Source organism: Nerophis ophidion, linkage group LG21 (genome assembly GCF_033978795.1).
Source record: "Nerophis ophidion isolate RoL-2023_Sa linkage group LG21, RoL_Noph_v1.0, whole genome shotgun sequence".
Classification (NCBI taxonomy): domain Eukaryota; kingdom Metazoa; phylum Chordata; class Actinopteri; order Syngnathiformes; family Syngnathidae; genus Nerophis; species Nerophis ophidion.
The window spans coordinates 5,378,675-5,406,437 of record NC_084631.1 but is presented as its reverse complement, the minus strand read 5'-3'; the positions used below and the strand labels follow the sequence as shown (position 1 = coordinate 5,406,437).

The following is a 27,763-nucleotide window of genomic DNA, read 5'->3' as shown; positions in this document are numbered from 1 at the left end:
TCGTGTTAAGCAATGTCAGCTCAGATTTATCCGAGAGCCAGATGCAGTCATCAAAAGAGCCACATCTGGCTGTAGAGCCATAGGTTCCCTACCCCTGCACTATGGGTAAGATTGCTGAATAAACTCATTAATGCCTCGTGGTCTAAATTGAAGTTGTTGGCGGGCCACACTTGGCCTGCAGGCCATAGTTTTGACAGTTTAGACAGGGTTTTAGTTGCTGTTGTCGTTAAAATGAAACGCTAATGTTGTTTAATGATGTTAACTGTTTCATTCTCTGGTCCAGACCCCAGGACGCAGAGCAAGGAAGGCAAAGTGCAGGCAAGAAATCCAGGTAAAACTAAATAAACTGGATTAACTACTGGAAAACAGATGTGTTGACAGGAAACCGATCCAAATGTGAAGTTGCAGCAAAGCAAAGAATCCAACAGGAAGTAGAACCAAAAAAGAAGCACCCGGACAGGAAATGATGCAAAACACAGGAAAGTAGCAAACAAACGGGGCTCATGACGTCAACTCAACACATGTCGACATAAAGCTTGGGTGTCCAAAGTTTGCCCCATGGCTAATTTTCGAAAAAAAATCTAAGCATTGAATTGGTTTTGAAGATACAAACTACCAAAATGGCCCCCACGTCCTTTGATTTGTCCGTCTGTGGCCCTCAGTGGAAAAAGGTGAGGACATAAACAAACCCAAAATTAAATCTTAGGTCAACAAAAAGCAGTCGACCGTGTGTCTCAAGTTCGACTTAAGAGATGTTGTCCTTATAAGCGGGTCCTGCTATACATGCCAGCGGGAGCCGCCAATCAACTTTCCCCCTTAAGGGAGCCGAAGCTTTTCTTCCCGTCACTCACACCAATGACCTGTCGACACATAAACTCTCATGGAAAAAGTTGCCCAAGTCGCTGTTAACAAGCTGGCAAACAACAGAGGAACTATGATGCTCATTTTAAGATAATGCAGATCAATGAAGTAAAGTCCATCCATCCATCCATTTTCTACCGCTTATTCCCTTTTGGGGTCGCGGGGGGCGCTGGCACCCATCTCAGCTACAATCGGGGCGGAAGGCAGGGTACACCCTGGACAAGTCGCCACCTCATCGCAGGGCCAACACAGATAGACAGACAACATTCACACACTAGGGACCATTTAGTGTTGCCAATCAACCTATCCCCAGGTGCATGTTTTTGGAAGTGGGAGGAAGCCGGAGTACCCGGAGGGAACCCACGCAGTCACGGGGAGAACATGCAAACTCCACACAGAAAGATCCCGAGCCTGGATTTGAACCCAGGACTGCAGGAACTTCGTATTGTGAGGCAGACGCACTAACCCCTCTGCCACCGTGAAGCCGCAGTACATGCAAGACTGCCTCATTCTTCTCTGTTGATGATATTAAAAGCATCTTACCTGATCTTCAAAACTGTGGAGGGGGCGTGGCCTGCGGGCCTGCAGCAAAACTAATCTGACTAAAGTCAGATTAGTCCAAAAACAATTTAAAGGCCTACTGAAACCCGCTACTACCGACCACGCAGTCTGATAGAATGATGAAATATTAACATTGCAACACATGCCAATACGGCCGGTTTAGTTTACTAAATTACAATTTTAAATTTCCCGCTGAGTTTTTTTGTTTGAAAACAACGCGGAAAGATGACTCGTATGATGAGTTGGAAGGGACATATTAGCCCAGCACCACTTGCGGCTAAAAGTCGTCTCTTTTCATCACGCAAATACACAGTATTCTGGACATCTGTGTTGCTGAATCTTTTACAATTTGTTCAATTAATAATGGAGAAGTCCAAGTAGAAAGATGGAGGTGGGAAGCTTTAGCCTTTAGCCACACAAACACACGGTGTTTCCTTGGTTAAAATTCCCGGAGGGGAAGCTTTACTATGGATTAGAGCGGTCAAGCGAACATGGTTCCCGACCACTTGTCAACCGGCAGGTTTCGGTGAGAAAATTGTGGTAAAAAGTCGCCTCTTACCGGAGATCAGCGGAGCTATCGCCGTTCATGCAGCTGCCGTGACTTCCCTCAGAGACTGGCGTCAACAACACCCGTGGACACACCCCTCCGACTATCAGGTATTATTTAACTCACTAAAACACTAGCGACACAATAGAAAGATAAGGGATTTCCAAGAAATATCCTAGTAAATGTGTCTAAAAACATCTGAATCGCTCCCAATGCAATCGCCTTTTTTTTTTTAACTTAATTTTTTTATTTTATTTTTTTTTAGTCCTCCATCCATCCATCCATCCATCCATCATCTTCCGCTTATCCGAGGTCGGGTCGCGGGGGCAACAGCCTAAGCAGGGAAGCCCAGACTTCCCTCTCCCCAGCCACTTCGTCTAGCTCTTCCTGGGGGATCCCGAGGCGTTCCCAGGCCAGCCGGGAGACATAGTCTTCCCAACGTGTCCTGGGTCTTCCCCGTGGCCTCCTACCGGCTGGACGTGCCCTAAACACCTCCCTCGGGAGGCGTTCGGGTGGCATCCTGACCAGATGCCCGAACCACCTCGTTTTTTTTAGTCCTTCGCTATCAATATCCTCAGCCACGAATCTTTCATCCTCGTTCAACGTAATGGGGAAATTGTCGTTTTCTCGGTCCGAATAGCTCTTGCTGTTGGAGGCTCCCGTTATAAACAATGTGAGGATGTGAGGAGCCCTCACACCGGTGACGTCATCGTCTGCTACTTCCGGTACAGGCAAGGCTTTTTTTTCTTAGCGACCAAAAGTTGTGCACTTTATCTTGATGTTCTCTACTAAATCCTTTCAGCAAAAATATGGCAATATCGTGAAATGATCAAGTATGACACATAGAATGGACCTGCTACCCCCGTTTAAATAAGAAAATCTCATTTCAGTAGGCCTTTAACGCAAGTAAATTAAGGCTCCGCTTTTCCAAAAATGTGCTAGCTTGATGCTAATATATATTGGCTTTGCCATTGACATGCTACTGGTTAGCTTTGACGATTTCACACGGCGATTTGAAACACCTCCAAATGTGTTAATGAAAACTGCGATGCATGTTCAAACAGACGGTAAATAACAAGTGCACTGCTCACAGTATTAACACTTCTTAGGGCACAACAAAAGACCAGACCGCGAAGACTGACCTGACTAGTTAACAAACTATACGCGACTGCCAACTAGCATTTTGGACTAGCAACTCTAATTGAGACTCAGAAATGTATGACACATAGAATGGACCTGCTATCCTCGTTTAAATAAGAAAACCTCATTTCAGTAGGCCTTTAACGTATGTCCTTTTTTTAATATATATATTTTATAAAGATATTAAAAGGGTTGCCTTTTATTCTGATCGGTAAGGTAATGTATTCACTTTAGTTTGAAATCTGTTTGTGGTTGCATTTTCCAGGTCACCGGCATACGTGTGAGTGACAGGAAGAAAAGCTCTGAAAACTATTGCTGATGATACACACATACCAACAGGCCATCAGGTGAGTCTGGAGTGAGGGTCATTCCCAGGTGAGAGTCCTTGAGGTTTTTGGATATGTTCTGGAAGGCGGTCTCACCTGATACGGACACGATAGTGTCAGACACTCACAATACGATATCAAGTTCATTTGTATTGGTATTCACCCAAGTTCATTTTGCTGCAGTTGGAGTGGACCTCCTGGCCCACAATGCACCTGTACACGTCTCCTTTCCTGTTATTGGGAGGTCCATCCCAGGGAGCGCCCACCAGCATCCTGCACCAAGGAGGATACATGAAATTGGTTACCGTCTCCCGGAAGATCAACAGGTTTCCGTCCGTAACTTACGATTTCTCTCCCTCCGTTTCAAGCTGCAACACGGAGAAGCCAAAGAGGGCGTCATCCGGGCCGCTAAATATCCGCGGATGCTTGACGTCGATGTTGAAGCACTGACACAAGCCTGCAGAAGCAAGAAAGAGTGACGGTTATACTAATCACTTATAAAATACTTATATGAGTATTCAACATACAGTATGCGAGTACTTATATGGAGTACTGGACGGTCCACCGAGTGACAGAAAATATCATGTATAAATGCAGCATCAAATCAAATGAAAAATATTTTTAAAACGTTATCAAGCCAAGTGTCTTGCAGATTAGTATATTTTTTACCTGTTTTTATGTGCATGTATTGCTAAAATATTATATTGCTAAAAACCTGCCCCTGTTACTTTGAGTCCTGTTACGTAAAGGAGGCAGCTTCACCTTGCAAACAACAACAAAAAACACGTTTTTATTACATTTTAACGTAAGTATAGGTTGAATATGTTCAAAGAGAAAATAGGCAGATATTAACAGTCAAATTTAAAACATTTTGTGCTACCAGTACAGGTAGCAAAATATTGGTGCGTGTATGTATATATATATGTATATATATATGTATATATATATATATATATATATATATACAGTATATATATATACACAGTATATATATATGTATATATATATATATACATACATATATATATGTGTGTGTATATATATATATATATAAATATATGTGTGTATATATATATGTGTGTGTGTGTATATATATACATGTGTGTATATATATATGTGTGTATATATATATATATATATATATATATATGTATATATATGTGTGTATATATATGTATATATATGTATATGTGTGTATATATATGTGTTTATATATATACACACATATATAGATCTATTTGTATATATATTTATATGTATATATGTATGTATATATGTATACATGTATTTGTATATATGTGTATATACTGTATGTATACATATGTATATATATATTTATATATATATGTATAAATGTATGTATACATAAATGTGTATATATGTATACACTGTACATACAAAAACATATAAAGCAAAATATACATGTATAAATTATAGATATATATGTATGTATGTACTGTATATATATATATATATATATATATATATATATATATATATATATACACACATACATACATACATACATACATGTATGTATATGTTTCTATGTATATATACACACGTGTATATCTAAAAATATGTATTTATGTGTATATATAAACATGAATGTATACTGATTACTTGTATATATATATATATATATATATATATATATATATATAGACACAGTATATATATGTATACACTGTACATAAAAAATATATACAGCAAAACATACATATATAGATTATAAATATATATGTATATACATGTGTATATATATGTTTATATCTGTATACATACATACGTGTATATCTGAAAATATGTATTTATATATATATATATACACACACACACACACATTATTACATATATATATATATGTATATATATATATATATATATATATATATATATATATATATAATGTAGATACATCAATCAAAGTTTATTCATATAGCCCTTAATCACAAGTGTCTTGTGTGTATACTGATTTCTTGTGTATATATATATATATATATATATATATATATATATATAATGTATATACATCAATCAAAGTTTATTCATATAGCCCTTAATCACAAGTGTCTTGTGTGTATACTGATTTCTTGTGTATATATATATATATATATATATATATATATATAATGTATATACATCAATCAAAGTTTATTCATATAGCCCTTAATCACAAGTGTCTTGTGTGTATACTGATTTCTTGTGTATATATATATATATATATATATATATACACACACACATACAAGTAATCAGTATACATACTCCACTGTTGACTATGACTAGAAGTTTTGTAATGGAACAAAAATGTTTTTTTCCTCCAAAAAAGGAACAAAATGCATGTTTCAAAAAAAAAAAAAAAAAAAAAGTAATATCGGTTAAATCTGTCTTTAAGATTTTTATGGGAAATAAAAAGTAGCAAAATGAATGCTCCCGTACAAATCATGGAGGTGCAAACCAACCGTGAATGCACAACTGGAGCATAGTGTTGATTATTATTTTTTGTCTCGGTTTTTGGTGGAGCAGGTTGGCAAAGAGGAAGAGGAGGAGGAGGAGGAGTGTCGAAGCAATGGATAAACAGAACAACTGAGGGCAAAAAGGGAGTTCAGTGTGAAGGTAAGGAAGGAAAGAGGAGGCAGAAGCAGGGCAGGCTGTGTTGTTGGAGCATAGTAGGCCCCTGTTGACACGCACAAGTCCGCCCTTCATTCAGTCTAAGAGGCCAGAAGAGCTGCAAGATGGGTGTCAGACTGCTCGCTGGTGGTAAATGGGTCATGAAAACGCCAACATTTTAACACCTTCAATTTACTAAATATGTATCTACTGTAGAGGAACTGCACTTTTTTGGGGGGGATTTTCACCAATCGTTCACAATCATTATGAGAGACAAGACCACATTTGTTCTTAAATATTCATATTCAATCAATGATCAATCAATCAATGTTTATTTATATAGCCCCAAATCACAAATGTCTCAAAGGACTGCACAAATCATTACGACTACAACATCCTCGGAAGAACCCACAAAAGGGCAAGGAAAACTCACACCCAGTGGGCAGAGAGAATTCACACCCAGTGGGACGCCAGTGACAATGCTGACTATGAGAAACCTTGGAGAGGACCTCAGATGTGGGCAACCCCCCCCCTCTAGGGGACCGAAAGCAATGGATGTCGAGCGGGTCCAACATGATACTGTGAAAGTTCAATCCATAGTGGCTCCAACACAGCCGCGAGAGTTCAGTTCAAGCGGATCCAAGACAGCAACGAGAGTCCCGTCCACAGGAAACCATCTCAAGCGGATCAGCAGCGTAGAGATGTCCCCAACCGATACAGGCGAGCGGTCCATCCTGGGTCTCGACTCTGGACAGCCAGTACTTCATCCATGGTCATCGGACCGGACCCCCTCCACAAGGGAGGGGGGGACATAGGAGAAAGAAAAGAAGCGGCAGATCAACTGGTCTAAAAAGGAGGTCTATTTAAAGGCCAGAGTATACAGATGAGTTTTAAGGTGAGACTTAAATGCTTCTACTGAGGTAGCATCTCTTCATTTCATAATATGCTCCTTCCATTGCTGTCGTTTTTAGGTTAGAGTTTGTATCCAATCAGAATTCAGTTAGCTTATGTTGCCATGCTGTACCAAATCTTCCCGGGGCCTTCAGAATCAACAATGCAGGCCTCCGTGTACTGTGAGTGAACGGACACATACGGTTGATAGACATTTGCCATAGCCAATCAGATCCGGAGTTGTTAACAGTAAGGCCTTCTCACTGGCCTGACGCTGGAATTGGATACTCACTTGGGTGTCAGGCTTGCCCCTGACAGTTTGTTTGTGTTTTAGTTTTTCCTGTGTGTGTAGTATTTCCTGTCCTTAGTTCCCGTCAGCGCTCTTATTTTGTCTGTTTCCTGTCTTTCTCCCTGAGTGCTGTGTCCCCTCAGGTGCGGCTGATTGGCACCTGGCCACACCTGGTGTCAATCAGCCCGCTCCTATTTAGACCTGTCTTCCCATCCAGTCAGTGCTGGATTATCGTCGATGTCACTTCCGTATTGTCACTCGTGTCATCGCAGCTATATTTCGGTTTCTGTTTGTAGCTTACTGTCTTTTGTTCCCTGCTTCCGTTTTGTTTTCGTTCTACAAGTAACGACTTCTGTTTTCTTGCTCGCTACCCGCTAGCTTCCACACTAGGCCCCTTTTTGTTTTTGCTAGCTTGCATGTTAAGCTCCTTTTATTTTCTCGCTCCCATGCTCGCTCTCTTAGTTGGTTATCCACCTTGTGTGCGCCTTTTTTAGTACCCTTTTGTTTGTTCGTGTTCTAGTATTTTAATTAAATCATGTTTTCCTGTTCAATGCCTGCCTCCTTCTGTGCATCTTGGGGTTCATCACCAGCTAACTTTGACATTGGGAGCCCCAAGTGAGTATCCAATCACAAGTTGCGAAAACAAGAAGTGGCACCGGAACGGTACGAGCCATAGAAAGCCACAGAAGCTCACCGGTACAATAACCACGAAGATAAAATGTTTGTTTTACACCTCATAATCCGCTGTGGACACACGAAGCCAAGCAATGCAGGTTTAGCGAGCGGTACACGCTCCCGCGAAGGAAATTGATTTTAGGCAGGCAAACCGATTTTTGCAAAACACCGGTACCACTGGCTTATGCGGCCTTGGATGCGAGCTAAAAAAATTGGGAGTTCAAATATTTTATTTCTTTATTTTACATTTGTTTTATACAATTCTTTTAATTTTGACAGTACCACATAGGGCTGGGCGATATATCGATATACTTGATATTTCGCGGGTTTGTTCATGTGCGATATAGAAAATGTTTATATCGTGATATTGGAGTATACGTTCTCACGCAGTTGCTTTAAGCTGCGGGCATTACACTTTAGGCGTTTCTCACTCTTTCTTGTCTCTCCTTCTCACAGAGACTTAAAACAAGGGCACCTTCTTATATACGTCACGTGTGCAGCGTCACACGCTCCCCGCGGAGCAGAGAGGTAGCGACATGGTAACGTTAGCAGTGATGCTAGCGGTGCGGGTGGTACCACGAGAGAGAGATGGTGCGAATCTGGTAACAAATGAAGGAAGAATGAATTCCCAAGAAAAACAGCATAGGGTCCATCGTCTAGCGGTGGTTTGGCTTTAAGCGGGAAGATGTTGAACAATTATGCGGCAAAAGCGTTGCTACAAAAAGTAGCACCACTGCTAATTTGTAGCATCATTTGAAAAGTCACCCGCTAGATAATGAGTGCTTGAAACTCCGCATGTCAACATTTCTGTTCGGTGCCACACCAACAAAATGCCAAAGCAACTATTTCCACATCAACACCGTATGAAAAAAATTGTCAACAACAGAGTTAACCACATAGCGAAGGACACTATTTGATTTCCTATTATGCTGCTCATTTTTATTTGAGTTATTGGGTTGTACTTGTACTTGTATAGCGCTTTTCTACCTTCAAGGTACTCAAAGCGCTTTGACACTACTTCCACATTTACCCATTCACACACTGATGGAGGGAGCTGCCATGCAAGGCGCTAACCAGCATCCATCAGGAGCAAGGGTGAAGTGTCTTGCTCAGGACACAACGGACGTGATGAGGTTGGTACTAGGTGGGGATTGAACCAGGGACCCTCGGGTTGCGCACGGCCGCTCTCCCACTGCGCCAAGCCGTCCCTATTATTGAAATATCTTGTGTGACATCATGCACAAAAGTGCACTTTATTTGTTTTCAACTATTGTAGTGGCATTCTGTACAAAAAGTGCACTTTAATTTAGTGTTGTTTTGATGTGTCATCTTAGTGACATCATGCACAAAAGTGCTTGTTTTAAAATGTCTCTGACAAACTTGGACTTTCTGTTTTGGAAATGAGATAAATGTTTGTGCCACTGCTTAATAACTTAAATAAATACAGTTTTCGGTCAATTGACTTAGTTGTGATTTCCCTCTCTGCATGAAAGTGTAAAAGTAGCATATATTATTGCAGTATGAAGGATGTTTTAATGTAGACACATAGAATCATCATACTCCTGTGATTATATGCATCAAGTGTTCATTCAAGGCTACGGCAAAATATTGAGATATACGTCGTGCATCGTGATATAGCCTAAAAAATTGAGATATTAACAAAAGGCCATATCGCCCAGTCCTAGTACCACATAAGATGTTTCAATTAAAATGTGGTTTATTGAATGTTAAACGCGCCGGAAAAATAGACCCATTTGAACACTGTTGAGGTGTTTCAATGCCCAGTAGCGTGCAAGTGTGTTTCTGTATAGTTTCCCCAGCCGTGTCCATTGGGTGACATCAATTACGGTATTTGAAGTCAGACTGAGTAACCCCAAAAGGGACAAGCGGTAGAAAATGGATGGATGGAAATCGGACTAAGTAGGAGATCTCTGAAGGCCTAGGCATACTTGCCAACCCTCCCGGATTTTCCGGGAGACTCCCGAAATTCAGCGCCTCTACTGAAAACCTCCCGGGACAATTTTTTCCCACAATTCTGGAGGCCACGCCCCCTCCAGCTCCATGCGGACCCGAGTGACGTATCGACAGCCTGTTTTCACGTCCGCTTTCCCACAATATAAACAGAGTGCCTGCCCAATGACGTTATAACTGTAGAATGATCGAGGGCGAGTTCTTGGTTTCTTATGTGGGTTTATTGCTAGGTCCTCCCAGCGCGGCAACAACACACAACAACAGCAGTCACTTTTTCGTCTACCGTAAAGCAGTTCATCTCCCGTAAACAGCAATGTTGTGACACTCTTAAACAAGACAATCTACTGTACATGCATATGTGACAATAACATCTACAGCTTTTAGAACAGTGGTTCTCAACCTTTTTTCAGATATGTTCCCAAAGTGAACATTTTTTTTTAATTCCAGTACCCCCTAATTAGAGCAAAGCAGTTCTGGTTGAAAAAAAAACAAACATAAAGAATTAAAATACAGCACTATGTCATCAGTTTCTGATTTATTAAAGGCCAACTGAAAGCCACTACTAGCGACCACACAGTCTGATAGTTTACATATCAATGATGAAATATTAACATTGCAACACATGCCAATACAGCCTTTTTAGTTTACTAAATTGCTACTTTAAATTTCCAGCGACGTATCCTGTTAAAAACGTCGCGGAATGATGACGCGTATGATGACGCGTGCACGGGACGTCTCGGGTTGTAGCATACATGTTTTTCCAGCCCGGTCCAAGCTATAAATAGTCTGCTTTAATCGCATAATTACACAGCTGCACCTGCGTGGCTTCCCTCAGAGACACTGGCGGTCACCACACCCGTGTCCACACCCCTCCGACTTTCAGGTACTATATAATCTCACTAAAACACTAGTAACACAATAGGCAGATAAGGGATTTTCCAGAATTATCCTTGTAAATGTGTCTAATAACATCTGAATCGCTCTCACTGCCTTTGCCTTTTTTTTCTTTTTTCTAGCCCTTCACTCTCATTATCCTCATCCAAAAATCTTTCATCCTCGTTTAAATTAATGGGGAAATTGTAGATTTCTCGGTCCGAATTGCTCTAGCTGCTGGTGGCTATGATTATAAACAATGTGAGGATGTAAGGAGCCCTACAACCCGTGACGTCACGCGCACATGGTCTGCTACTTCCGGTACAGGCAAGCCTTTTTTATTAGCGACCAAAAGTTGCGAACTTCATCGTCGATGTTCTCTACTAAATCCTTTCAGTAAAAATATGGCGATATCGCGAAATGATCAAGTATGACACAGAATGGACCTGCTATCCCCGTTTAAATAAGAACATCTCATTTCAGTAGGCCTTTAAATTGTATAATAGTGCAAAATATTGCTCATTTGTAGCGGTCTTTCTTGAACTATTTGGAAAAAAAGATATAAAAATAACTAAAAACCTGTTGAAAAATAAACAAGTGATTCAATTATAAATAAAGATTTCTACACATACTGCGATGAGGTGGCGATTTGTCCAGGGTGTATCCAGCCTTCCGCCCGATTGTAGCTGAGATAGGCACCAGTGACCCCAAAGGGAATAAGCGGTAGAAAATGGATGGATAGCTGCAAATATACTCCTCCTCTCTTAACCACGCCCCCAACCTCCCGAAATCGGAAGTCTCAAGGTTGGCAAGTATGGGCCTAAGTGAGAAACACATGGACAGCCACTGTTCAAAACCCTCCATCAATTTTTTTGTATACACACTGCAAGTCTATATGTAATATAGAAACATACACGTTCATAACAATATGTAACATGTACAATATTTACCATATTTTGGTCATTTTAATCAGTAGCCGGGCTTCCGTCTTTGGCGCGTTTATTTCCGTTTCCATAGCAGCGAACATCCGACTTCCGGTATATACCGCGTGTTCATGGCAGACTTGGTAACAGACAACTAAGACGGACTATTTTTGGGACAAATATGGGTTTACAACTTTATATTTTTTAAATCTAAATATGCGACAGGAGGACGAAGTGCTGCTTATGGAGTCGAGCACGAAGAAGTGGCTGAAACGTCGGAACAAACGGAAGCCCGGAGAGTGAGGTCGGTGCGACTTGGTCACGCTGCATGTTTGGAACTTTTCAACGCCGAATTATTGGAGTTTCCAGATCAACCGACCATTGTCCATCAAGTGAGTCACTACACTATTGTTTATAACAAATGCAGTCAGTATAATTTGGGTTTCTATCGCAGTGTGTTGCGCATTACAAACCCAAACGCGTTTCGTGCTGACGTAAATGCTAGCTTATCTCTCGCCGTAGTTAGCTTTTATGGCTAATATCGTAGCACGCCGATGTGCTACTATGTTATAAAATTACTTTTTCAGTGTTCGCTCTTACAATACGCTATAGTTTGGTTATTATGCAGGTTAGGGAACGTAAATGGAGTATTTGTGACGGGTTTTCAATGCATTTTTGAAGTGATTTAGGGATAGAAATGATTAGCTGCGTTACTAGCTACCGAGAACGAGTCCATTTTTATGTTAGAAAAACAAAAACTAAAAAATGTCGTCTTCTTGTCTTTAATAATGATTGTGATAATGATTGTGAGCGAAGGGGGAGAAAAAAAAAGTGCGGTACCCATTTAGTATTAGGGCAGGGGTGTCCAAACTTTTTCCACTCAGGGCCGCACACTGAAAAATCAAAGCAAGCTGGGTCCATTATCATAATTTTTATTTTAAAAAACAATACAATATTTATATATAAAATGTATACGTTCAGGCCTCCACTCAGTTATGATACCGGGGACCCCAAAGGGTTTTGGTAAAAAAAAAAAAAAAAAAAAGTGTGAATGTTGTCTGTCTATCTGTGTTGGCCCTGCGATGAGGTGGCGACTTGTCCAGGGTGTACCCCGCCTTCCGCCCGATTGTAGCGGAGATAGGCGCCAGCGCCCCCCGCGACCCCGAAAGGGAATAAGCGGTAGAAAATGGATGGATGGATGGATGGTGTCATTATTCAGTATTATTATTTTCATCATTATTCAAGTTTTAACTCTTTAGATCAGGGGTCACCAACACCAGGAAGCCCGTAAGGACCAGATGAGTCGCCCGCTGGCCTGTTCTAAAAATAGCTCAAATAGCAGCACTTACCAGTGAGCTGCCTCTGTTTTTTTAATTGTATTTATTTACTAGCAAGCTGGTCTCGCTTTGCTCGACATTTTTAATTCTAAGAGAGACCAAACTCAAATAGAATTTGAAAATCCAAGAAAATATTTTAAAGACTTGGTCTTCACTTGTTTAAATAAATTCATTAATTGTTTTACTTTGCTTTTTATAACTTTCAGAAAGACAATTTTATAGGAAAAATGCAACCTTTAAAATTATTTTTGGATTTTTAAACACATATACCTTTTTACCTTTTAAATTCTTTCCTCTTCTTTCCTGACAATTTAAATCAATGTTCAAGTATTTTTTGTAAAGAATAATAAATACATATTAATTTATCTGTGTTGGCCCTGCGATGAGGTTGTGACTTGTCCAGGGTGTACCCCGCCTTCCGCCCGATTGTAGTCACCAGTGCCACCCACGACCCCAAAGGGGAATAAGCGGTAGAAAATGGATGGAAATCGCCATGTAGCCCGGTGGAAGAGGGGTTAGTGCATCTGCCTCACAATACGAAGGTCCTAAACAGTCCTGGGTTCAATCCCGGGCTTGGGATCTTTCTGTGTGGAGTTTGCATGTTCTCCCCGTGACTGCGTGGGTTCCCTCCGGCTTCCTCCCACTTCCAAAGACATGCACCTGGGGATAGGTTGATTGGCAACACTAAATTGTGTGAATGTGAGTGTGAATGTTGTCTGTTTATCTGTGTTGGTCCTGCGATGAGGTGGCGACTTGTCCAGGGTGTACCCCGCCTTCCGCCCAAATGCAGCTGAGAGCGGCTCCAGCAACCCCCGCAACCCGGAATGGGACTAGCGGTAGAAAAATGGATGGAGTCTTCTTCCAAGACATGAGATGGCAGTAACTAGGAAGGAACTTTTTCCATGAAGTTGAATGTGTTGTGTTGTACCCTGCAAAGTGTTTACACTGTAAGTATTGTACTTATTACACACCCAGTGCTTGATTGTAACATTCATCTTAGTTGTTAGTTGTAATTTGGAGGTGTTAAAATCGCCATGTAGCCCGGTAGAGGAGGGGTTAGTGCATCTGCCTCACAATACGAAGGTCCTAAACAGTCCCGGGTTCAATCCCGGGCTCGGGATCTTTCTGTGTGGAGTTTGCATGTTCTCCCCGTGACTGCGTGGGTTCCCTCCGGCTTCCTCCCACTTCCAAAGACATGCACCTGGGGATAGGTTGATTGGCAACACTAAATTGTGTGAATGTTGTCTGTCTATCTGTGTTGGTCCTGCGATGAGGTAGCGACTTGTCCAGGGTGTACCCCGCCTTCCGCCCGATTGTAGCTGAGATAGTCACCAGTGCCACCCACGACCCCAAAGGGGAATAAGCGGTAGAAAATGAATGGAAATCGCCATGTAGCCCGGTGGAGGAGCGGTTAGTGCGTCTGCCTCACAATACGAAGGTCCTAAACAGTCCTGGGTTCAATCCCGGGCTTGGGATCTTTCTGTGTGGAGTTTGCATGTCCTACCCGTGACTGCGTGGGTTCCCTCCGGCTTCCTCCCACTTCCAAAGACATGCACCTGGGGATAGGTTGATTGGCAACACTAAATTGTGTGAATGTTGTCTGTTTATCTGTGTTGGTCCTGCGATGAGGTGGCGACTTGTCCAGGGTGTACACCGCCTTCCGGCCAAATGCAGCTGAGATAAGCTCCAGCGACCCCAAAAGGGACAAACATTTTCACCCCTGGAACTGATCACTTTATAATTATAATGGAGCTCAAAGGAAACATTTTAAAATGACAACAATGGTCTCACTCTCAACGTTGCCAAATAAAAAAGGCATGTGCGGTGATTTCTCTTGTGGTTTAGCAGCATCCCGGTATATACATTACATAGTACAGTCACGGGTACTGTATGCACCATTGATCCCAGTGGAGCGAAGTAGGCCTGGAATCAGACCGTGACTGTACAGTACGTCACATTCCAATCAGTAGGGAAAGTGGATATACGTTATACGGATAATATGGATTGAACTTTCACAGTATCATGTTAGACCCGCTCGACATCCATTGCTTTCGGTCCCCTAGAGGGGGGGGGGGTTGCCCACTTCTGAGGTCCTCTCCAAGGTTTCTCATAGTCAGCATTGTCACTGGCGTCCCACTGGATGTGAATTCTCCCTGCCCACTGGGTGTGAGTTTTCCTTGCCCCTTTTGTGGGTTCTTCCGAGGATGTCGTAGTCGTAGTGGTTTGTACGGTCCTTTGAGACATTTGTGATTTAGGGCTATATAAATAAACATTGATTGATTGATTGATTGATTGATTGATTCTACCTGCTCGTCCTGCTCTCTCGCACCACCTCGCCACTCCCACCACGCCACCAGTGCGTTGGCGGGCCAGCTTCAGTCAGCCAGCGTGGCTTCCAGCTCGTTTTCTGCCGCTCGGTATACTCGTCCAAACCTCAAGTGACTTGGATGGGTCGCGGCCATCCTTTCTGATTCCACACAGATGTTTGGAAAGCTTCGCCAAGGAAGACGCCGCACCGAAGCTTCCCATTTACGAGCCTTTCACCCCCCCTCAACAGGTTATTATTCCCTTCAATTCCCTCCCAGCTTTTCTTGTGGTTTCATCCACACCCTCGTGTTGTCTCCTTGATCCTCCCGCCATGTTCATTCCTCTCGCAAGCCATAAATGCCACAAGACCCCCCCCCCTCCACCACCCCTTCTGGTTTCATTGAGTTTATATATGACACTGTACCACAGCCTGTCTGACCACCCGTCACCATGACGACTGGCTGAAAACATTTATCAAGTCAAACCGGGTCCAGATTCTTGCAACCGCACGTTCGGCTCCGGGCGCTGCTGCAGTGTGTGTTGGGTTGTAATTGAATCTGTGTGTGTGTGTGTGTGTGTTGTATTGAGCTTGACAGCAGTGATTTTGGACCCATGTATACGCACAGAGTGGAACCCCCAAAGTTCTACGATTCAGAAGAAAAAAGGTATATAGGTTTGCAAAGAGGAGACATCAGATGACCTTACGTGACGCGGGGGAATCGTGTACATGTCTCCGTCCTTTTGTGCGCACTGCAAACTCGACGCTTTTACATCCATCCATCCATTTTCTACCGCTTATTCCCTTTTGGGATCGCGGAGGGCTACAATCGGGCGGAAGGCGGCGTACACCCTGGACAAGTCGCCCCCTCATCGCAGGGCCAACACAGATTGACAGACAACATTCACACACTAGGGCCAATTTAGTGTTGCCAATCAACCTATCCCCAGGTGCATGTCTTTGGAAGTGGGAGGAAGCCGGAGTACCCGGAGGGAACCCACGCAGTCACGGGGAGAACATGCAAACTCCACATAGAAAGATCCCGAGCCTGGATTCGAACCCAGGACTGCAGGACCTTCGTATTGTGAGGCAGACGCACTAACCCCTCTGCCACCGTGGAGCCCGAGGCTCTTACAGTTCAAATACATTTTTTGGGATATCCCCTTGAGGCAGGGGTCATCGACCTTTTTGAAAACGAAAGCTACTTCTCGGGTACTGATTAATGCCAAGGGCTACCAGTTTGATACACACTTAAATAAATTGCCAGAAATAGCCAATATGCTCAATTTACCTTTTAATAAATAAATCTATATATACAAAATCTATATACCGGTTGGACGTGCCCCTAAACACCTCCCTAGGGAGGCGTTCGGGTGGCATCCTGACCAGATGCCCGAACCACCTCATCTGGCTCCTCTCGATGTGGAGGAGCAGCGGCTTTACTTTGAGTTCCTCCCGGATGGCAGAGCTTCTCACCCTATCTCTAAGGGAGAGACCCAAACTCATTTGGGCCGCTTGTACCCGTGATCTTATCCTTTCGGTCATGACCCAAAGCTCATGACCATAGGTGAGGATGGGAACGTAGATCGACCGGTAAATTGAGAGCTTTGCCTTCCGGCTCAGCTCCTTTTTCACCACAACGGATCGGTACAACGTCCGCATTACTGAAGACGCCGCACCGATCCGCCTGTCGATCTCACGATCCACTCTTCCCTCACTCGTGAACAAGACTCCTAGGTACTTGAACTCCTCCACTTGGGGCAGGGTCTCCTCCCCAACCCGGAGATGGCACTCCACCCTTTTCCGGTTTCGACTCTTTAAAATTCAAAATTCAACCAAAAAAATGAAGGGAAAAACTGGCTAATTCTCATTTTTTGAAAAAATAAAAAAAATAATTTATGGAACATCATTAGTCATTTTTTCTGATTAAGATTAATTTTAGAATTTTGATGACATGTTTTAAATAGGTTAAAATCCAATCTGCACTTTGTTAGAATATATAACAAATTGGACCAAGCTATATTTCTAACAAAGACAAATCATTATTTCTTCTAGATTTTCCAGAACAAAAATTTTAAAAGAAATTAAAAAGATTTTGAAATTAGATTTAAATTTGATTCTACAGATTTTCTAGATTTGCCAGAATATATTTTTTTGAATTTTAATCATAAGTTTGAAGAAATATTTCACAAATATTCTTCATCGAAAAAACAAAAGCTAAAATGAAGAATTAAATTAAAAAATATTTATTATTCTTTCCAATAAAAAAATAAATTTACTTGAACATTGATTTAAATTGTCAGGAAAGAAGAGGAAGAAATTTAAAAGGTATATGTGTTTAAAAATCCTAATAATTTTTAAGTTTTTTTTTTTTTTTTTTCTAAAATCGTCTTTCTGAAAGTTAAAAGAAGCAAAGTAAAAACATAAATGAATTTATTTAAACAAGTGAAGACCAAAACTTTAAAATATTTTCTTGACTTTTCAAATTCTATTTGAGTTTTGTCTCTCTTAGAATTAAAAATGTCGAGCAAAGCGAGACCAGCTTGCTAGTAAATAAATACAATTTAAAAAAATAAGGGCAGCTCACTGGTAAGTGCTGCTTTTTGAGCTATTTTTAGAACAGGCCAGCGGGCGACTCATCTGGTCCTTACGGGTGACCTGGTGACCCCTGCCTTGAGGTGTAGCATTTCATGCCCCGACACCCCATTTGTAATTTGATGCCTGCAAAATGTTTCAATAAAGCTGGCACAAGAGGCAAAAAAGACAAGGAAAGTTGAGGAATGCTCATCTAACACTTATTTGGAAAACCACACAGGTGAACAGGCTAATTGGGAACAGGTGGGGTGCCATGATTGGGTATAAAAGCAGCTTCCATGAAATGCTCAGTCATTCACAAACAAGGATGGGGCGAGGGTCACCACTTTGTGAACAAATGCGTGAGCAAATTGTCGAACAGTTTAAGGAAAATATTTCTCAACAATCTATTGCAAGGAATTTAGTGATTTCACCATCTACGGTCTGTAACATCATCAAAAAGTTCAGAGAATCTGGAGAAATCACTGCACGTAACATTGAATGACCGTGACCTTGGATCCCTCAGGCGGTACTGCATCAAAAAAACGACATGTGTAAAGGATATCACCACATGGGCTCAGGAATACTTCAGAAAACCACTGTCAGTAACTACAGTTTGTCGCTACATCTGTAAGTGTAAGTTAAAACTCTACTAAGCAAAGCGAAAGCCATTTATCAACACCGATATCCCCTTGAGGTGTAGCATTTCATTTTTCAAGGGGGTCCCTTTCACCTGCGAAGAGGTGTCGACTTGTCCAAGGTGTACGCCGCCTTCTGCCTGAATGCAGCTGAGATTGGCTCCAGTGACCCACCACAACCCCGAACAGGACAAGCGGTAGAAAAATGGATGGATGGGTCCCTTTCACGCTACTGCCTCTCATGCCCCGACACCCCATTCGGAATTTGATGCCTGCAACATGTTTCACAAAAGGTGGCACAAGTGGCAAAAAGACCGAAAAAGTTGAGGAATACCCATCAAACACTTATTTGGAAAAATCCCACAGGTGAGCAGGCTAATTGGGGCGGCATGGCCAGAAACCTGAGGGTTGCAGGTTCGCTTCCCACCTATTGCCATCAAAGTCGCTGCCGTTGTGTACTTGGGCAGGACACTTCAGCCTTTGCCCCCGGTGCCGCTCACACTGGTGAATGAATGATGAATGAATGATTGGTGGTGGTCGGAGGGGCCGTAGGCGCAAACTAGCAGCCACGTTTCTGTCAGTCTACCCCAGGGCAGCTGTGGCTACAGATGTAGCTTACCACCACCAGGTGTGAATGAATGATGGGTTCCCACTTCTCTGTGAGCGCTTTGCGTATCTAATAATAGAAAAGCGCGATATAAATCTAATCCATTATTATTATTATTAATTGGGAACAGGTGGGTGCCATGATTGGGTATAAAAGCAGCTTCCATGAAATGCTCACTCATTCACAAACAAGGATGGGGTGAGGGCCACCAATTTGTGAACAAATGCGTGAGTAAATTGTCGAACAGTTTAAGGAAAATATTTCTCAACAATCTATTGTAAGGAATTTAGTGATTTCACCATCTACGGTCCGTAATATCATCAAAAACTTCAGAGAATCTGGAGAAATCACTGCACGTAACATTGAATGACCTTGGATCTCTCAGGCGGTACTGCATCAAAAAACAACATTGTATGTTAAGGATATCACCACATGGGCTCAGGCACACTTCAGAAAACCACTGTCAGTAACTACAGTTTGTCGCTACATCTGTAAGTGCAAGTTAAAACTCTACTAAGCAAAACGAAAGCCATTTATCAACAACACCCAGAAACGCCGCCGGCTTCGCTGGGCCCGAGCTCACCTAAGACGGACTGATGCCCCGGTGCCAACTTTTTTGCAATGTGTTGCTGCCATTAAATTGTAAGTTAATGATTATTTGGGAAAAATTAAATATCTTGATTTTGCAGTCAATTCAATTGAATATAAGTTGAAAAGGATTTGCAAATCATTGTATTCTGTTTTTATTTACTATTTACACAACGTGCCAACTTCACTGGTTTAGGGTTTGTATAATCCACGTTGTATCAATGTCTTGTGTCTTGCTGGGACTCTGCCCTCTTTCACGCTTGAAGCCTTTCCGACTCAGGCGAATATTTGATTCCTTTTATCAAAATACACAAACGTTTCCCGTCCGGTCACACATTTCCTCTCCATGATCTCCATCATTTTATTCTCATCTGTCATCCTCTCGTGGGGACCGGGGGTGGAATTAGAAGGAAGGAGAGGAGAGTGGGTGCATGGGAATGAAATCCGATGGATTAAAACAACCGGAATTCATGAATGAAACACACACACACACACACACACACACACACACACACGTAGGACATCGCTGTAAGGGAAAACAGTGTGCCTGCTCAGAGCATCATGGGGCCTCTGCTAAAACCATTATCATGACACGCATACTTGCTCACCTACATGCTCCTGTATGACACACACACACACACACACACACTCCTGTATTTGTTACCTTCTGGAGGCCTACAAAAAATGCCTACCTCTTTAGGACCACCCTTTCTGGATATATAAATATTTGTATTTACAACATTAATAATATATAAATACTATGCAAATATAAAAAAGCTTATTGTGAAAAAATTGTTGGAGTTTCACAAGAAAAAGGTCACAATTATACAGAATAAACAAATAATTTTGGCGGTATTCTAATAAAAGTCGTAACTTTTTATTTAAAGCAAGTCCAAATTTTACAATAAAAACTGAACATTTTGGGAATTTTATAAAAAGAGTCGTAATTTTACTCGACAAAAGTCACAATTTTCTCAGAAAACGTTTACATTTTGGCAATATTGTGGGAAAAATCTGAATTTTACTTGGCGAAGTTAAAACAAAAGTCATCATTTTACTCAAATGATTTCACTGATTTACAAGAACGACCAAAAAGATTGGCAATAATTGGGATAAAAGTCGGAATTTTATGACAAATGTCACCATTTTGTATTAAAAAAGTAGTCAGTTTATATAAAAAAGTAACCATTTTACAAGAAATTATTGCAATATTACAGAAACAGAAAGAATATGAGGAATTCTTCCCAATTTTAAAAGAAAAAAGTTGACACATTGTGAGAATTTTTTGTTGTTGTTGGTTTTTGTTGGTAATTGGTTTTAAAGTTTAAATCTGCATTATTTACTTTATTACAGTATGTCTGCATATATATATATTTTTTTTTTTTTTAAATTAATATTGGCCAATGAGGGTGCATTTCAATTTCTTACACACACTTGTTATTTCATATGTTGACCAGAGGGGGAGGGCACTTTTAAAAGCGACACAGTCAATTTGAAAAATCCTTCCTTTTTGGGACCAACCTAATTTTGACAGATTTCACCACCAGGGGTGCAAATAAGACATTTTCTATTAGATGCAATGGTTTTCTGTATTGGGACCATGATTTATGTCCTGACTTGTAACGGTACTTTTCCTTGTTGATGTCTCAAGAAAGGTAGAAATACAAGAACACACACACACACGCACACACACACACACACACACTTCTGTATTTGTTTCCTTCTGGAGACCTCCAAAAAATGCCTACCTCTTTAGGACCACCCTTTCTGGATATATAAATATTTGTATTTACAACATTAATAATATATAAATACTATGCAAATATATAAAAACCTTATTGAGAAAAAAATTGTTGGAATTTCACAAGAAAAAGGTCACAATTATACAGAATAAACGAAGAATTTTGGCGGTATTCTAATAAAAGTCGTAACTTTTTATTTAAAGCAAGTCCAAATTTTACAATAAAAACTGAACAATTTTGTAATATCATGATAAAAGTTGGAATTTGACTCTACAACAGTCGCAATTTTACAAGAAAACCTTAACATTTTGGCAATTTTATAAAGAGTCGTAATTTTACTCGACAAAAGTCACAATTTTCTCAGAAAACGTTTATATTTTGGCAATATTGTGGGAAAAATCTGAATTTTACTTGGCGAAGTTAAAACAAAAGTCATCATTTTACTCAAATGATTTCACTGATTTACAAGAACGACCAAAAACATTGGCAATAATTGGGATAAAAATCGGAATTTTATGACAAATGTCACCATTCTGTATTAAAAAAGTAGTCAGTTTATATAAAAAAGTAACCATTTTACAAGAAAATATTGCAATATTACAGAAACAGAAAGAATATGAGGAATTCTTCCCAATTTTATAAGAAAAAAGTTGACACATTGTGAGAATTTTTTGTTGTTGTTGGTTTTTGTTGGTAATTGGTTTTAAAGTTTAAATCTGCATTATTTACTTTATTACAGTATGTAACCATATACATATATATATATATATATATTTTTTTTAAATTAATATTGGCCAATGAGGGTGCATTTCAATTTCTTACACACACTTGTTATTTCATATGTTGACCAGAGGGGGAGCAGTTTTAAAAGCGACACACAGTCAATTTGAAAAATCCCTCCTTTTTGAGACCACCCTAATTGTGACAGATTTCACCACCAGGGGTGCAAATAAGACATTTTCTATTAAATGCAATGGTTTTCTGTATTGGGACCATGATTTATGTCCTGACTTGTTCACCGCTCCTCATATGGAAGGTACTTTTCTTTGTTGATGTCTCAAGAAGGGTAGGAATACAAGAACACACACACACACACACACACACACACACACACTCCTGTATTTGTTACCTTCTGGAGACCTCCAAAAAATGCCTACCTCTTTAGGACCACCCTTTCTGAATATATAAAGATTTATATCTACAACATTAATAATATATAAATACAATGCAAATATATAAAAACATATTGTGAAAAAATTGTTGGAATTTCACAAGAAAAAAGTCACAATTTCACAAGAAAAACGTAGAATTTTGGCGGTATTATAATAAAAGTCATAATTTTACTCAAAGTCCACATTTTACAATAAAAACTGAACAATTGTGTAATATCATGATAAAAGTTGGAATTTTACTCTACAACAGTCGCAACTTTACAAGAAAACCTTAACATTTTGGCAATTTTATAAAAAGAGTCGTAATTTTACTCGACAAAAGTCACAATTTTCTCAGAAAACTTTTACATTTTGGCAATATTGTAGTAAAAATCTGAATTTTACTTGGCAAAGTTAAAACAAGTCATCATTTTACTCAAAAGATTTCACTGATTTACAAGAACAACAAACATTGGCAATATTGGGATAAAAGTCAGAATTTAATGACAAATATCACCATTTGCATAAAAAAAGTAGTCTTTTATACAAAAAAAGTTATAATTTTACAAGAAAATATTGCAATATTGCAGAAACAGAAAGAATAGGAGGAATTGTTCCCAATTTTATAAGAAAAAAGTCGACACATTGTAGAATTTTTTGTTTTTGTTGGTAATTGGTTTTAAAGTTTAAATCTTCATTTGTTTACTTTAAGTTATTACAGTTTGTCTCCATATACAAACATACATACATATATATATATATATATATATATATATATATATATATATATATATATATATATATATATTATATATATAATTAATATTGGCCAATGAGGGTGCATTTCAATTTCTTACACACACTTGTTATTTCATATGTTGACCAGAGGGGGAGCAATTTTAAAAGCGACACAGTCAATTTGAAAAATTCCTCCTTTTTGAGACCACCCTCATTTTGATAGATTTCACCACCAGGGGGAGCAAATGAGACATTTTCTATTAGATGCAATAGTTTTCTGTATTGGGACCATGATTTATGTCCTGACTTGTTCACCGCTCCTCATATGGAAGGTACTTTTCCTTGTTGATGTCTCAAGAAGGGTAGGAATACAAGAACACACACACACACACACCACACACACACACACACACACACACACACACACACACACACACTACTGTATTTGTTACCTTCTGGACACCTCCGAAAAATGCCTACCTCTTTCTGGATATATAAAGATGTGTATTTACAACATTAATAATATATAAATACTATGCAAATATAAAAAAGCTTGTTGTGCAAAAAGAGTTGGAATTGCAAAAGAAAAAAGTCACAATATCACAACAAAAACTTAGAATTTTGGCAATATTATAATAAAAGTAGTAATTTTACTCAAAGCAAGTCAACATTTTATAGGAAAAACTGAACATGTGTGCAATATTATGATAAAAGTTGGAATTTTACTCTAATAGTCGCAATTTTACAAAAAAGCTTAAAATTTGGGCAATTTTATGAAAAGAGTCGTAATTTTATTCGACAAAAGTAACAATTTTTTGGCAATATTCGAGTAAAAATCTGAATTTTACTTTGCAAAATTATGACAGAAGTCATTTTACTCAAAAGATTTCAATGTTTTACAAGAACAACAGAAACATTGGCAATATTGGGATACAAGTCAAATTTTTATGACAAATGTCTCCATTTTGCATTAAAAGAAGTCATTTTATACAAAAAAAAATTTTTTTATACAAAAAGTAAAATTTTTTACTAGAAATGATTACAGAAACAGAAAGAATGTAAGAAATTGTTCCCAATTTTATAAGAAAAATGTCGACGCATTGTGAGAAAGACTGCTTTTAGTTATTTTTCTGTTGTTGAATTTTATGTTGGCAATTGGTTGCTAGTCTTCATTATTTACTTCACTTTATTACAGTATGTCTCTATATACATATTTATTTATTTTTTAAATTAATTTTGGCCAACGGGGATGCATTTCAATTTCTTACACACTTGTTATTTCATATGTTGACCAGAGGGGGAGCAGTTTTAAAAGCGACACACAGTCAATTTGAAAAATCCCTCCTTTTTGAGACCACCCTCATTTTGATAGATTTCACCACCAGGGGTGCAAATGAGACATTCTCTATTAGATGCAATGGTTTTCTGTATTGGGACCATGATTTATGTCCTGACTTGTTCACCGCTCCTCATATGGAAGGTACTTGTCCTTGTTGATGTCTCAAAAAGGGTAGAAATACAAGAACACACACACACTCCTGTATTTGTTACCTTCTGGAGACCTCCAAAAAATGCCTACCTCTTTAAGACCACCCTTTCTGGATATATAAAGATTTGTATTTACAACAATAATAATATATAAATACTATGCAAATATAAAAAAGCGTGTTGTGAAAAAATAGTTGAAATTTCACAAGAACAAGTTTACAATTTTACAAAATAAATGTAGAATTTTGGCGCTATTCTAACAAAAGTCATAATTTTACTCAAAGCAAGTCAAAATTTTACAGGAAAAACTGAAAATATGTGCAATGTTATGATAAAAGTTCGAATTTTACTCAATAACAGTCGCAATTTCACAAGAAAAGCATAACATTTTGGCAATTTTATGAAAACAGTTTTAATTTTACTTGACAAGTCACAATTTTATCAGAAAACTTTTACATTTTGGCAATATTGTTGTAAAAATCTGAATTTTACTTGGCAAAATTATGACAAAAGTCATCATTTTACTCAAAAGATTTCACAGTTTTACAAGAACAGAAACTTTGGCAATATTGGGATAAAAGTCAGAATTTAATGACAAATATCACCATTTGCATAAAAAAAGTAGTCTTTTATACAAAAAAAACGTTATAATTTTACAAGAAAATATTGCAATATTGCAGAAACAGAAAGAATAGGAGGAATTGTTCCCAATTTTATAAGAAAAGTCGACACATTGTAGAATTTTTTGTTTTTGTTGGTAATTGGTTTTAAAGTTTAAATCTTCATTTGTTTACTTAGTTATTACAGTATGTCTCCATATATATATATATATATATATATATATATATATATATATATATATATATATATATATATATATATATATATATATATATATATATATATATATATATATATATATATATATATATTGGCCAATGAGGGTGCATTTCAATTTCTTACACACACTTGTTATTTCATATGTTGACCACAGGGGGGGGGGGGCACTTTTAAAAGCGACACACAGTCAATTTGAAAAATCCCTCCTTTTTGGGACCACCCTCATTTTGATAGATTTCACCACCAGGGGGACAAATGAGACATTTTCTATTAAATGCAATGGATTTCCGTACTGGGACCATGATTTATGTCCTGACTTGTTCACCGCTCCTCATATGGAAGGTACTTTTCCTTGTTGATGTCTCAAGAAGGGTAGGAATACAAGAACACACACACACACACACACTCCTGTATTTGTTACCTTCTGGAGACCTCCAAAAAATGCCTACCTCTTTAAGACCACCCTTTCTGGATATATAAATATTTGTATTTACAACATTAATAATATATAAATACTATGCAAATATAAAAAAGCTTGTTGTGAAAAAATAGTTGAAATTTCTCAAGAAAAACGTTAAAATTTTACAAAATAAATGTAGAATTTTGGCGCTATTCTAATTAAAAAAAGTAATTTTACTCAAAGCAAGTCAAAATTTTACAGGTCAACCTGAAAATTTGTGGAATGTTATGATAAAAGTTCGAATTTTACTCAATAACAGTCGCAATTTCACAAGAAAAGCATAACATTTTGGCAATTTTATGAAAACAGTTTTAATTTTACTTGACAAAAGTCACAATTTTATCAGAAAACTTAAACATTTTGGCAATATTCTAGTAAAAATCTGAACTTTACTTGGCAAAATAATGACAAAAGTCATCATTTTACTCAATAGATTTCACAGTTTTTTACAAGAACAACAGAAACATTAGCAATGTTGGGATAAAAGTCAGAATTTTATGACAAATGTCACCATTTTGCATTAAAAAGAAGTCATTTTATACAAAAACTAATAATTTTTACATAAAAAGTAATAATTTTACTAGAATTTATTACAGAAACAGAAAGAATATGAGAAATTGTTCCCAATTTTATAAGAAAAATGTTGACACATTGTGAGAAAGACTGCTTTTAGTTATTTTTTGGTTGTTGTTGAATTTTATGTTGGCAATTGGTTTTTAGTCTTCATTATTTACTTCACGTTATCACAGTATGTCTCTATATACAAATTTATTATTATTTTTTGAAATTAATTTTGGCCAACGGGGATGCATTTCAATTTCTTACACACACTTGTTATTTCATATGTTGACCAGAGTGGTGGAGGGCACTTTTAAAAGCGACACACAGTCAATTTGAAAAATCCCTCCTTTTTGGGACCAACCTAATTTTGACAGATTTCACCACCAGGTGTGCAAATGAGACATTTTCTATTAGATGCAATGGTTTTCTGTATTGGGACCATGATTTATGTCCTGACTTGTTCACCGCTCCTCATATGGACGGTACTTTTCCTTGTTGATGTCTCAAGAAGGGTAGAACTACAAGAACACACACACACACATGCAAAAAGACTTAAACTAAAAGCCAAGCTATGCAAACATTATCCTCAAACAGGGTTAATTTGACAGGTTAAGTGTAGGAACAGAGGAGTAGCCTTTATTTTTTGGTCGTACATTCTGACAACATTCACGCTCTCCAGATCAAATCTTACGTCGCAATCTGCCACATGAAGTGTGTGTGTGCGTGCATGTGTGTAAAAGTGTGTGTGTGTGTGTGTGGGCAGGTAGCACGCCTTGCACAGCATAATTTTGCCTGCTATTGATGCACTGCCTGCCGCCTAATCGGCTAGATCATTTTTCTTGGAGACAACAATGGTCTGTTTCTGCACTTTGCTGCGTGGGTGCAAGAGCGGGTCATAAGGTGTGTGCGTGTGTGTGTGTGTGTGTGTGTGTGTTTGTGTGCGTGTGCGTGTGTGTGCGCTTGCTTTCTTGCCGTGCATATGAGCCTTAAGGTGTTGACATAAGAAATTCAGCTACATGCACAAGTTGTATACCGTATTTTTGGGACTATAAGTCGCAGTTTTT

The 27,763-nt window shown here is 39.0% G+C and overlaps 1 protein-coding gene and 1 long non-coding RNA gene across 2 annotated transcripts in view; one reads left to right on the top strand and one right to left on the bottom strand.

The window, feature by feature from the left end:
- The window catches only part of itga10 (integrin, alpha 10), a 151,553-nt gene that overhangs the window by 119,970 nt on the left and 3,820 nt on the right, over positions 1-27,763 (bottom strand). The window contains exons 2-4 of the mRNA XM_061881663.1: positions 3,781-3,892; positions 3,599-3,708; positions 3,443-3,531 (exon numbers count right to left, since the gene is read on the bottom strand). Of these exons, the coding sequence (XP_061737647.1) occupies positions 3,443-3,531; positions 3,599-3,708; positions 3,781-3,892 (311 nt within the window). The remainder of the gene's footprint in view (positions 1-3,442; positions 3,532-3,598; positions 3,709-3,780; positions 3,893-27,763) is intronic.
- On the top strand, positions 260-4,076 carry LOC133539616 (uncharacterized). Its single transcript, XR_009803448.1, has 3 exons — positions 260-331; positions 3,375-3,456; positions 3,619-4,076. It is a non-coding gene; the product is annotated as an uncharacterized LOC133539616 (long non-coding RNA).